The sequence below is a fragment of the Arvicanthis niloticus genome, chromosome 17 (assembly GCF_011762505.2).
Source record: "Arvicanthis niloticus isolate mArvNil1 chromosome 17, mArvNil1.pat.X, whole genome shotgun sequence".
NCBI lineage: Eukaryota > Metazoa > Chordata > Mammalia > Rodentia > Muridae > Arvicanthis > Arvicanthis niloticus.
The window spans coordinates 22753140-22767427 of record NC_047674.1 but is presented as its reverse complement, the minus strand read 5'-3'; the positions used below and the strand labels follow the sequence as shown (position 1 = coordinate 22767427).

The window sequence follows — 14288 nt, the reverse complement described above, 5'->3', positions numbered from 1 at the left end:
TTAAATTCCATGCTAGGATAGTCCGAATGCTACAAATATAACAAACTCCAAAATGAATGGTTTAAGGCAATACAACGGATCCATGGGTCATACATGTTCTAGACCCAAGTTTTATCATAGATGAGGTTAGAATCAATTAATAGACTAAATGATGAGCTCCTGTTAATGGAAAGTTCCATGAGTAGGCTGTGCCAGTTCTTAAGACTTCACCAAATGTTGTAATGAAAGAGAAGGCATAACCTAAAGATACTGTGGCAACTTTTAGGAGCAAAATTGGAAGAAGCAGTTGCCATTCCCTCATCTGCTATTGGCTAGAATGGGGTTATGTCATTCTCCCTGTTAGAAGAAGTGCTAGAGGGATGGGTTCAGTTCTTCCAGAGAGACAGCAAGTGGATTTGGTGAGTAGCTTCTGTCCAGAGATCTCAGCTTTCATGCCAGGAACACAAAGGCAAGTGTAAGTGGCATTATTCGAGCATATTGCCTTGTACTGTTAGGTTTTCTTGATGCAAGCTTTACCATAATAATTAGATACTTCCATGCTGCTTGGTAATCTTGGTGAATGGTCTTTAGATACAGATAACAGGATGGTTATGCCTCAGGATAACTGTCACAGGCTTAAATCATCTGCTTGTACAACTAAATAATTTCTTTAAGGACAAGCATGGTCCGAAGTAGAAGAACAAGTAAAATTTCCTGTTAAATAATTGTTAAATTGATTTTACTACACCAATGAGAGAAAGAACAATTGATTTCTACACCAGCAGCAGAGTTCTAGGGTGCTGAGCTAAGCGGTACCATGGTACCCCAGTTCTCTATGAGGTTGCTGCCATTTGTCATTTTGTGAGCTTGGGTGAGTTGCACAGAGCCTTTCAGGTGCTCTTCCTGCTTCAGAAGTTTAGAGTTGGGCTAAGGTTCAAGCTCAGTTGATTGAGTGCTTGAGTAGTGTGCATGAAGCACTGGGTTCATCTCCAGTTTCTCATATATATTGATATGGTACACACCTGTAATCTCATCACTTGAGAAGGAGAGATGGGAAAGTCAATTCAAGGTCTGTGCCTACAGAGCAGATTGGTCAGCAACCATGGGATATATTAGACCCCATTTTGTTTAAGAAAAAAAAAAACTCCTTAGGCTTTGGTGCATACTAAATTCTGCTTCAGCATTCCTCTTCTTGTACACCAAGATATTACACTGACTACCTTCTTAAAAGCAAACTTGAACTTTCTGATTTATTTAAACATCAGATCTGCAGGTGTCTGAGCTGCTATTCTCTCTCTCTCTCTCTCTCTATATATATATATATATATATATATATATATATATATATATATATATATATTTGAAGAGAAGGCATCCGTTGGATGTCAAAACTGACCCCAAATGACAGGTTTACACAAGAGTGAAGAAATGATGAGAAACAAAAATTTGCCCCTGATCCCCACTGCCCTTTGATTGTGGAGACAGAAGAGGTTTTTCTCTGTTCTCCTGGAGATACAGAAATTGAGATGACAGGGTCACAGGAGGACCTCCTGCCTGTCTAGACGCATAGGTAAACTGTCTCTCTCTGGCAGCACTCAGCTCTACACAGCACTGTTTTGAAAGACACAATAACATGCAATTAGAGTTCAGGTCAGGGTCACAGAGAGAATGAGAGTTCATTTGTGTTATAACCAAGACATGGCCAAGGGTAGACAAGTAGATCACTATGGATTCACCAGGAAGTTTATCTAAAACAAACAAACAAACAAAACCAGACAGATGCTAAGAAGCTGTTTCTGGTTTGCTTCAGAAACAAGCATACTGCTGTGATCAGTATGTGTCCTAAATCATCTATCAATAGTAATGATGGGTAAGGTCTTCAGAACTTCTCTGAGAATGGTGTGAATGAATTAATTGTTGTGGGTATGGATTAATTTTGTGTATTAATTATCATGAGAAGTTATTTCTTATAAAAGAGTAAGTTTGCTTCTCGATATCTCTCTTTTCTATGTTAGTCCTTCCCTCTTCTCTCACTGCCCTCCCTCCCTCCCCCTCCTTCTCTCCCTCCTTTCTTGCTCATTCTCTTTCCATTCTATCCTCGAGACATGATGACACATTGAAGTCTCTCAGTAGTTGTCAGCCTTCCAGTCTTAGATTATCAGGCTATAGAAATATAAGAAATCAGTATCTCTACTTTATCAATTGTCTGGTTACCGTTAACACAGTTTTTTTTCTTGGATGACTATGATGTACAGAACACATTATCTGTAGAGAGTTTCTACATAGTGTATAAGAAGAATCTTATGGACAGTTTATGTTACTAGATTCAATACTGGTTTCAAATGGCTTTAAACAACATTAAAATATTTGGATCTGAGTAGCTGTCCTTACTTCCTGAATAGATTTTTTGAGCCTGCAGTATTTCTTAATTGCATAGTTCTTACTATAATTGTCTTAGTCCAATAAATTCAGTGGTCCACTTCCCACATATCTCTCTTTGACAGTAATTCAGTGGAGTTCTATATTTTAACAAGAAAACTTACTTGGTTTTTGAAAGCAGTTCAATATGTACACAGGAAACAGGTTCATTACAAAATGAAGGCTCAAGAATACACTTATGATTTTCTTACTAATACATTGTCTCTGCCTTCTAATCAAGAGGCATGCATGAAGGTACACACATTTAATCCTGAACATCACAGACTCTTCAATCATTTTGTTTCCCTAAAATCATCTGCCAACATTCACTGAAATGAACCCTTAACACTTACAAACAGAGAAAGACACAAAGAAGTAAAATGATGTTCCTCTTTGTTTCCAAAGCTGTATTGGGCTTTTAAATAGTGGAGGCTTGAGGACTAAATGACATTCCACTGAGATCTGCAGTAGAGTGATTTGAATAAGAACAAAGAGGCTGACTTTGTCGGAGATGCCTTTACACAAATCTTCTTCTTTCATATTTAAAATGTCTGAAAAGGCAGCATTGGATGCAGCTTTAAATTTGGGCTCTTTATCCATTTATTTATATTTAGGCAAGTTCCAACTCCAGGGGCTCTTGTATATGTGACAAGTTATTAGAGAGAAGGTGGCGGAAGAAGGAGAGAAAGAGAGACAGGAAAGAAGAGACAGAGGGAAGGAAGGGAGTCTTATTTTATATGCAGATTACAGCATGGGTTGGATTATTCTGTGGAAGAGACATGCAGGTGAAAGAGGTGGGTCCTTGGATTTGAAGCCATGATATTCCGCAGTCAGAGTTATGTTTTGTTTGAGGCTGTTAATAAACACCTAGGGAATGGCCTATGTTGATCTTGTCTGGTGCTAATTTAATTCTATTTGTCTCAGAGCACTGAACAGCAAGTGTTGGTTAAATGGCCTTGTTCTAATGATTATGATTAAATATGCTATCATTAAAATATTTTGACTTCTTCCATTTGAGTGCAGTGTAACTGTAATCTAACTTTATAACAGGTGTCTTTGAGACGTGGCCTCTTTCTGATATTGCTGTTAGATTGGACTACCCTTCTGGTTTGTTCCTGTCATACAATGCAATTCTTGTAATTATATAGCTGGTCGCTTCCTGGAGCTGGAAGGGGCTAGAGCAATGTGAAAATAAAAGAAGACCAGACAGATGAGAACAAAGGGCTGTTTATTCTTATTCGGGGCTTTCATTTGGCAGACGTGCACAGCAGGCAGAGGAAAGGGAAAGCAGAACAGCAAAAAAAAAAAAAAAAAAAAGTGAAATTAAATCTGGCCCACAGGTGCTCCCCATCAACTAACTTGCATGTAAACAATTGCACCCCTACTTAACAGCAGCCCCTTGTGCAAATAGCAGAGTGTTGACCCCTCATTTCAGCCAATCACAGGCTGCAACTACCACAGCATGTCCAAATCAGACCCTATAGCTGAGTGTGCTATTTCTGTCCACCATTTCTCTTTTCTGTCTATAATTACTGGTTGCTCACTCTGCCAACTGGAGTCCAGTGAGGCCCTAGAACCCTGACCATTGCTGCTCAATACATAGAAGCCTGTACTTCCCCACCCCCATATAGCAAGATAATGGGGAACCAAACATGACGTTTGTGATCAACCCTGTAGAAAGCTGATGAATATTTTAAGCTAAATTAAAAGACAGGAAAACAAAACACATTTTAAAGTTATTATTGTTTATCAAAAATCTTTATATGAATTAAACTTCTAATTTGATGAATTTTATTTATCATCATTATTATCAAATCAGCAGATTTTTCAAAAAAAAAATACTACCAAGTTCTTGCCACTTTGGTAAGTTCATTGTCATTTGATCCTCTGGTTCTATTAGAAATATTATATTGCCTATACATAGTAGAAAGATATTTGAAGAGCTGCCAAACCTGCTTTGTGAATTAAGTAAAGCAATTATTAAACATGATGCTTACAGCTAGGGGCACCAGTTCTAAGAAGATAATACCAAACCAAACCAAACACAAACAAAACAGCAGCAGCAGCAACAACAACAATAACAAGAAAGAGTCAAGCATGTGGCTTTCAAAATTTTGAGGTTTGGAGGCAAAGTAGACATGTGGAAAGATAATATGGTATGTTAATATACAGATGATCAGAAGGCATGGCCAATGGAATGGTGAAGCTTCAGAAATCATTGAGATTAAGTCACTCTGTGTGAGTTCATTTGCTCAATTAGAGCAAAGACAACATTTAAAGTTAGTCAGAGGTGGGGTTGACATTGTAGAAGGCAGCAGGAGTGGAGGAATGTGACAGAGGCTATGGCAATTTTGACATTGTTCCTTGGGTGCAATGATTATCAGGGTATCATTTTAGAGAGAAAGGAGAGGCCAATATGTCAGAGACTCCTAAAGGAACTCAGTTATTAGTTTGTGAGTAGGAGACTCCTCTACTTCTGTCAGGAGTACATTATGATCACATTTGCATCATAAATGAATGGTGTGACTTGTACCTTGGGGTGCCACAGACTAAATCAATGAAGCCAATTGTGACAAGAGACATAATTATAGCTTGAATTCAGGTTGTGGAATAGGCTTGATACCAAGTAGAGAAGGGTGAGAAAAAGACGCATAAACAGTCTGTAGATTCTTTTGACTGACAGATTTAGATTTAAGATTTAACAGTCAAAGACCAGAACAGGTAATCTCTTACCATGGATGAATGGATGGACAGGAAGAGCCATTAGTTGAGTGATACATGTCTGGACACTACCTGGAATGTTAAATTTTTATATCTATGAGGCATCCATTGGATAATGAACCTAAAACCAAGGAGAAAAGGCTTGTCCTTTGATGAAGAGTTTGGGAAATCATTAAGAATTAAATGAATTTGTTGTTGTTAAAACCAGAAGGATAAAGATTATATAAATAATCTATAGTGAATGACAACAGTGTCTCAGCAGTGGCTTAGGGAACACCAGTGAATAAAGAATGTGTTGAAAAAGAGGATTACATATGACACAGAAAGGGTTGTTGGTGTAGAATGTAATGAAAGAAAAGGAAGGATCTGTGAATGAAAATAATTGAATACATAAACAGCAGTGGAAGATGATTTGCCAGTTATTAAGAATTATGGTAAATATAATGTGGCTAATAAACTATACTTTCCTAGGAAAAGCTGTCCTAGAGAATGGTTGAGTTGAATTTGTGCCACAGTAGAGTGAAGGAAAGGTGAGTGAATATAAAATAGGAAGGAGTATAACATGCTCATTAAGAGAATCCCTTAAAGATTAAAGCAGGGAGGGACTTCATAAAGAAGAACCAAGAGTCACTGAGGTATCAAAAAAGAAAACTGCTTTTTTACTGGTGGTACTAAAATACCCCCATCTTTGAGAGAAAAGAAATCCCCCAAGGGACTTATTTCTCTGCTGTATTTTAAACACCAGAGTCTCCAATACAATCTACTTTTTAACAGTATCTTCCAAGTACTTTAGAAAGACATTCATTCATTTCTAAAAATTAGTTGAGGGTGCATCTAATTTTTAAATCACAAAAAATTAATTTTGTTAATACACAGAATCCACAGAGGAGCTGAAAGTTCGAAGCCACAGCACGGAGCCGTTGCCAAAGTTGGACAGCAAAGAGAGAGGTCATCATGGAGCGTCTTCCTCTAGAGAGCCAGTGAAAGCTCAAGAATGGGATGGAACACCTGGTCCGCCTGTGGTCACCAGCAGAATGGGTAGATGCTCTGTAAGCCCCACCTTGTTGGCAGGAAACCACAGTTCAGGTAAGCACGAACTTGTCCATCCATATGGCTTTATAAGTCTAAGAGGTTGCTCATGTTCAGATATCACTTAGGGAACCATCATCTCAGATGGGTCTACCTCCACTCAGACTGGCACCCCAAACATACACATTAAGGGGTAGACCCATGCAGAATACCATGGTACAGGTAGTCATAGAGATGGCAAGGGAAAGGATGCTTCTTGAAGCTCTACCATGCAGCAGTCTACAGTTAGGAAAGACTTTGTACCAAATGTCTTCAAAAATGACTACAGGCCTTAACTCAAGCCACTTCAATTTATGAAAATGCATGATTTAGTGTTTGTGGTTTTTTTTTTTCTAAAAAAACAAACAAACAAAAAACCATAGGCAACTTGTTTAATTCAAACAGTAGCAAAGCTGAGGATAGAAATATATCAATAATGATCTCAAGGCACTAGAGGGAGAAGCTGTTTTTAGTCACACAGTCACTGGGCATGTAAGATGTATGAAATTCTCCAATCCAAACCAAAGGAGAAAATACCAATGCACCTTTCAATTTCACATCTTGGGACTAAACTACGCAACGCAGCCCTGCATGGTTAGCAGATAAGTATTATTAAACATCAAAAGTTTTAGAGCAGCATATGATTGCTTTGATCTGATTCATCTACATGTTGGACTCACAGAGAGCTGTCAATTAAAATAAACAGTGAGTAATCAAGAAACTTCAGATTTCTGTTTTCCAAAGAGTGCTAGGGTTGTGAAGAACAGACCAATCTTTTCATGTTTTTCTTTTCCGACTTTGATACTCATCTAGGAAAGCAATTGACATGAATTTAACCCAACTACTCTATGGCACAGGTAAGTTTAAACATAGGAGGGCCAATGATCTTTGTACTTGCAGAGGGATGCTTCTGGGGAAAGAACCAGACACAGCTTCTTAGATTTAGAATACTATGTAAAGCTTGCTGGTGGAGCCATTCCATGTACCCTGTGAAGGACTCACCTTATAGCACAAATTAAAAACTAACAGAATAAAAATTCTATACATTTAGCTGAAATTATAGATGGTTTTTATGTTAAATGAAAAATGGCCATAGGTATATGTGATGTCTTACTCGTCAACGTGACACACTCTAGAATCACCTGGAAAGGGTGTCACTGAGGGACTGTATACACCGGGTTAGCTTACGGGAGATTGACCTGATTATATTAGTTGATATGGGAAGACTCAGTCCAGTGGGGATAGCACCATTCCTTGGCCCTGAGCAGTGCATGAGTAGATCAAGTGAGCTGAGTAGTCAGCATGCATACATTCATTTTCTTTTAACTTTGGTTGTCAATAACTGCTTCAAGTTCCCGCTAACCTGGTATTGTGAGGTAAAATAAACCTTTTCCTTTAACAAATTTGCTTTTGTTAAGGTGTTTGTAATAACAACTAGAAGTGAAATTAGGACTACTTTGTGCATGCTGTCAAAAAAATACATTTAGGACTACCTTGTACAGTACTTCAAAAACAAAAGATATCAATAAGAATAGTAGGCAACTATTCTTTATCAACTAAAGCTAGTAACTAACTTGGAGCTTATCAGTATTTTATAGACCTCTAATATTATATAATTTCTACCTAAAATATATGAGTGATATATTTAGAACCCAGACTTATTTTATAAAAACCAAAAATGTTATCTGAGAACCTGTGATACATTAGCCAGCATCTTTGGGAGAGGGATCAAAATGATCAATCAAATATTCTTACATTGGTTATTAAAGGTCTATTGATATACAAGTAGATCATCATAATGTAGCGTAACTAATTTATTTCAGTCATGTTTTCCAAAGAAACAGAACAAATAAGTACGTTTGTCCAAAAAGAGATTTATTATGATTTATCATCACGGAAGCTTGGAAGATCCAGATCAGGTACTTGTAAGCAAAGGGTCCAGGAAAGCCCATGGCATAATGCTGTTCAAATGATGTCAGTAGTACAAGCTACAATCTGAATGTAGAGATATAAAAACTGCGTTGTTAATATCCAAGGGTGGGAGAAGATAAATTATCCCAGCTCAAGGAGAGAGACAGGACCTGTCCTTCTCCATTTAGACCTCCACTGGATGGCATGGTGCTTACTCAAATTAGTGAGGATGATTTTCTGTTGATTCTAATACTCATCCCTTGCAGAAACACTCCCTTAAGCATACCCACAGAAATAATGCTTTACTAATTATATGTACATCTCTTAGCTCAGTCAAATTGATATTAAAATTAAGATGTGAAATAGAAATTGGTTACTTCTTCCTGGGAGACTTTGACTTTGGAAGGATTAATCAGGTGTTTTGGTTGATAAGAGAGTAATATCTAGAGGCTCACCAGGATGAGAGGAAAGAAAATGACACACTTTCTGGTGAAACCTGAAAATCTACAGGGTTCAAAAAATGTGTTTAGTGTAAAGAACTGCAGATAATTTAGTGGTCCACTACTAATGTAGGTGAGCCTCTAAAGGTCCCTACACATTAATTGGATATACCTCTACAATAAAGCCCAAGTCAAGCGTCTATTGTGAGGTGGATATTACTAGCACCTTCGGCACTGATTCTGGAGGTGTGAAGCTACAGGTTTTCTTCAGCTGTTCCTGGATGCTATCATGTCCTCGGAACTGTCTATCCTGCTCATAATGCTGCTCTGTTTCTCTTAAAGAAATTTTTTTCACAGCACTGTGTTGAAAACTGATTTTGGGGGTAGCATGCCCCAGAAGTCTTCTCATTCCCATCCAATTGCTCAGAACTGGAAAGATAACTGTGAGACCAACTGCTGACTGAAACTGAAAGGGCCTTCCCTGAGGAAGCAAGACCTTTTCTTCTCTCCATAAAGGAAAAAGCATACACCTAGTAGAGAAAATGAACTTGTGTAACCTTAGACACTTAATTAACACATCATGGTTGGATTTTGAAATAAATAATGTGGCCTATCTTACATTGTGGAGCATCCAATGATGACTTTAAGTTTTAGTGACAGGAGGAGAATTTGATGAGACAGAGTGTATCTGAGCTATGGAGCACGGAATCATTGAGAAAGTTGGAGCTTGAATTCTGCAGGTTAATTTGGAAATACTCCTTAATGTCGAAGCAAGAGGCCAGTGGAGAGTTAGAATTGAAGACATGGAACTAATGAGACTCAGTAGCACTTCAGTCTTGGACTAGAGAACTTGGGAATGGTTGAAAGCATAGACTGGATGAGCTGTTATGAGGAAGAGAGGAGACATGAAAGAGAAGGGAGTTGAGATAGGATCCAAGGAGCTCATAATTTAGAATGCATCTTCCCACCTCAGTTAACCCAATGAACAACACTATCCACAATTGTGCCCAGAAGTTTGTCTCCAAGGTGAATCCAGATCTCATTGATTTAAAAATTGGGAATAGCCATCACACCTGTATAATGTGCTTTCCTGGTGGACATTGGCTTTCATTACCTCTAAGCACCTAAATGCCCATACATGCCCTGCACACATACATTTGCATACATGAGTGCAGTGACCCTTACTTCTATTTCCTTTCCATGTTTATTGACACTGACTACATTTCTCTTTCCTCTTTCCATCTATTACACTTCTCTCCATCCTATCCTGATTGTTCTCTCTTTGTTCCTGTACTTTCCTTACAGGGCAACATTCCCAGCCTTCTAATACCCTCTCTTTCTTGAGTCACAAACAGGATCTGAAGCTCTGTTCTCTCCATGTGCTCTTATTTGGTCCTGGATATCACTGCCTTCTGCACACTTGGTCGCCTTCTGCACACAGTCATTCTCATGCCTTGAGATGAAAAGACTCTAATGCCTTGCACCAATCTCCAGCACCCCTCCAGCCCTGGCTTCCCAATGTGTAGCAGGATTACCACTTTCATTTCCTGGAATAATCTTGGACATTTTCAGCCCATTGCTTTCCACCTTTCTGTACATGCATAGCACTATTAGAATTTTGGCTTTACTTTGCAATGTCTCCTGTTTGCCTTATTCATATCTCTGAGCTCTCCTTGCTGGTTCCCATAATATCTATGCTCCAACCTACCTTGGAATCCATGTCAGACTGAATTTTCTAGATAACTGTTGGTTTACCTGCTGTGTAAATGTTTCCCATTTTTTCCAAATGTAATGTCACAAAAAACAACTGTTACTAAAACTTAAGTGCTTTATTATCCTTTTTTTTTTTTTGGAGGGGTAGGGTAATAACATAAAAGAGTAAAAAGTGTTTCTTATGCTTAAGTTTTATGTTTCTGAACCGCAAGAGTTTAAAATGTGCCAAATATGTCTTAAAGAAAAATAACCCAAGTTCCATCAGTGAAGACAAGAAGAAAAATCAAATCTCATTCACCTTTGGTGTTTCAAGCAAGCTAACCACCACCTGAAGCTTCTCCTCCCACAAGGTGACTGAGGTTTGTAATAAGAAAGTATTTGCAAGGAGAAAACTTTCTGGACTTGCTGATATGGAAGAGAAGAAAATTAGCCGATTTTAACTGCCCACTCCTTCTGTACACTTCATTATTTTCTTCTTTAATTTACTAAGTCATTGGACCACTAATGCTTTACTAGAAATACTAGAAGAGTAATCAAGAACCCTCTTCCCTCAGTGTTATTACTGATACCATACCTCACACAAGGAGGAAGAAAGCTGGATGTACTCACTTCTCTCTAGCATGTCGGTTTCCATCCTCTGCTGATCTGAAATCACCACTAACACACACACACACACACACACACACACACACACACACACACACACACACCTACCAGCATAGGTGCTTGCACATACACACATTCACATAAACTATTGCTTTACCCAAAGTAGTTTGGCTCCTTGGAATGGCTGTTCTTAACAGCCCTATTGAGGAATGGAGGAATTGCTGAAGTAAAGAAAACATGTCAGGAGATCCCAATTCTAATTAACATTGCCACTGGTTGCAGCAGTAGTTTATTAAACTACTGTTGTTTAGTAAGTCAGAAAAAATCCCTAAAGGGTAATTTCTGAAAGTAGTGGAGTACTGGGACCCACATACTCATAAAAGTAATGGGGGGATATGGGCAAAGGTAGGCGAATAAATATGGTATTAACACAATCTCAGACCCTATCCATTACAGTTTTCCTAGCTTGTATCTAATGCCATTTCTGGGGATACACACATATTCACACTTAGTTACAACAGGCTTTATGCTATGGTCTCAGCTCTCCAGAATCTTATTCTGTTCCTTTATGGTGTAGAATTGCTGATAATACATTAATTTGACTTAATCAAATATATTAATTTTACAATTACCCACTATTTACATCAAAAAGTCATTTTAAGAACATAAAAAGATGCAAACTTCAGAAATGTGGATGGGATGAATAGGACACAGAGATCTCGTCTTCCCAGAAGCCATTGTTATCACCAACTGAATAAAGGACAGTTTTGCACACAGGACAAATACGAACTGAAGCTGGGTATGCTTCTAGCATGGTGCTGTCAGACTGGCCTGACTGAAGCAATTTTAGAATTAGAAAATTTTGAGTTGGAAGCAAAATGTTTCTCTGTCTTTCTGTCTCTTTCTGTCTCTCTCTGCATCTGCTTCTATGTCTCTGTCAATCTTTCCCTCTGCCTCTCTGTGTTTGTCTGTCTCTGTTTCTGTCTGTCTGTGTCTCTCTGTCTGTCTCCATCTTTCTCTCTGTCTCTCTCTTATACACACCCACACAGAAGGAGGGAAGGAGGAAGAGCTAGGGAGGGAGGGAGAAGGAAGGAAGAAGGAAGGGAAAGAGAGCGAGAGATAGAGAGAGTTACTAACATATAATTTATGCCTAGAAAAGAATGAACAAACCTATAAATGAGAGGAACCATGGTCTTACAAAACATCCTAGCTTCTCTGTCCTCACTTTTCAGAGTTTATGCTCACAGGAAGTCAGTGAGGAATGAGTCATGAGTGAGATGGGTCACTGATGAGGTGAATCAGAGATGGAATGGGCCTGCGATGTGCGATGGGTTGGGGATAGAATGAACTGGTGATGGGGTGTGTCAGTGATGGGGTGTGTCTGTGATGGGATGGGTCTGTGATGAGATGGCTCAAGGATGGGATGGTAACTAAGACGCTGGCAGGAGAGACAGGCATGACAGCAGCTGCAGCCGAAATGGTTTCTTCCACTAAAGCAGATGTGATTTTGCTCACATCTGAAGCACGTCAACAAACATATGTATTACTCTCACAGAGAAAATTATTTTTATCATTTTGCTTGAGATATGATGCCCTTTAGTCTATTCTCTGTATTTCCACATTGCTTAGAAGCACAGAAATTGAAATATACTATTCAGTGAGAAGAAAAAGTCATTGTAAGTTGATGGACCCAGGAATCAGTGATAGGCATGATAGAGGTCATAAATCTTGTCAAGAAGACAGAAGCTACCCAGCCTCTGCTAATGAGCATCCAGAAGTTTCAGATTCAGTTGTGATTGTGGAAAAGATACCAAATATTAAGCAGAGCTCAGTTGTCATAAAGTATTGAGTTGAATGGCTTCCTCCTTCCAGCTGCATATGACCTGGGGCTTGTCAGTATGTGGTTTCCAGTTGACAACATCAAGCATGACTGTTAGAAGGAGTCACATGTTCTAACCATACAGCACAAATTGTTCCAAAGAAAGCAGAAGTACCAACGAATGCTTCAGCCTCTGAGTCACAATTTTCCAGAAACCACAGTGATTTAGGAGATTGATAATTGGAAAAATAGGAATGAGAGAGATATAGGCCTAGAATAGTGACTCTCAGCCTGAGGGTGATGACCCCCTTTAGGGTTGAAGGACTCTTTCATAGGGGTCACCTAATGCCATCAGAAAACTCAGTACAATTCATAACAGTAGCAAAATTACAATTATGAAGAGACAATAAAAATAATTTTATGGTTGAGGGTCACCACAACATGAAGAACTACATTAAATGGTTGCAGCGTTGGGAAGGTTGAGAACCACTGCCCTAGATGGTCAGACAGGGAGAGAAACTGTAATAGAAGATGCGGTCTGGATTTTCATGAATAGTGAACACCAACTGTCTAGTCTTTCACAGAACCTTGCCAAAGTGCCAAGACCTCTGAATGGATAGGGAGAATGGGTGGGGCAACATTTGCCTCCAGATTTCACTGAGGCTGCACTTTCCACATTATTGTTCCCCCACCTTCCCAGAATTCTGTGCTTCTAGTGGTTATTTGTGCTGGATAACATACTGCTTTCGTAAGCAGAGTGAACTAGAAATTAAAGGGGCAATATTATATATTCTCCCCTGCTGGAAAGGCATGCTCGTTTTAGAACTTATTGCCAGGAGGATGTATGTTCTACTAACACATACAATTCTGCTCTTGGTATCCAACAGGAGTCCCAATTTCAGAGAAATAAAAATTAGCCCCAAATCTAATTTAATTTTATGGAAGGATAATGTGCTATTTTTCATAAGCCACATTTATAGGATGAATTGTATGTTAATTTAAAATACACATGTACTTAATACAGTAGTTGGTTACAGACGTTGGGCAGCCAGCTAGTGAGGATTTAAGTCTTGATTCTGTTTTACATTGATAACACTGGACAGACTCTATCTTTCTAAGATTGGTTTATAAAAGATGGATGATAATAATATCTAACACAAGAGATTTTCAGTATTAAAGACGATGGCTGTAACGATGTATCAGATGTTAAAAACTGGCATCACTACCAAATAAATAAATAAATAAATAAATAAATAAATGAGAAAGAAAAAGAGAAAAAAGTATTAAAGGAAAGGATTGATTGAGGCAAATCTAGCTGCTAGAGCACAGTGAATTTTAGATAAATAAATACATCCATGTGGATTCTTGGACATTACAGAGGTCTTCCCACCAAAGAAGACAGAATCATTCCCTATAAGAAGTTGGATTCATTGACCAGAATTTGGATTTAAAAAAAAATGAGACAAAAGAAAGACAAACGGCAGCAAGAGAGGAGTGGCCAGGCAGGAGCAATGTGCTGTCCTCTGGCAGACGGAGCACACCAGCGCTCTGCACACCAAAGCCACGGCTCATAGGGTGTCTTCAGCTGTTGTGCTCATCCCCGTCACATTCAA

General features: G+C 38.7%; 1 protein-coding gene across 6 annotated transcripts in view; it reads left to right on the top strand.

Annotated features, from left to right (window-relative positions):
- The window catches only part of Nyap2 (neuronal tyrosine-phosphorylated phosphoinositide-3-kinase adaptor 2), a 270048-nt gene that overhangs the window by 175782 nt on the left and 79978 nt on the right, over window positions 1–14288 (top strand). For all 6 annotated transcript variants that reach the window (XM_076914930.1, XM_076914927.1, XM_034521092.2 and 3 more), the window contains one exon: window positions 5995–6204. In XM_076914930.1, coding sequence (XP_076771045.1) covers window positions 5995–6204 — 210 coding nt within the window. The remainder of the gene's footprint in view (window positions 1–5994; window positions 6205–14288) is intronic.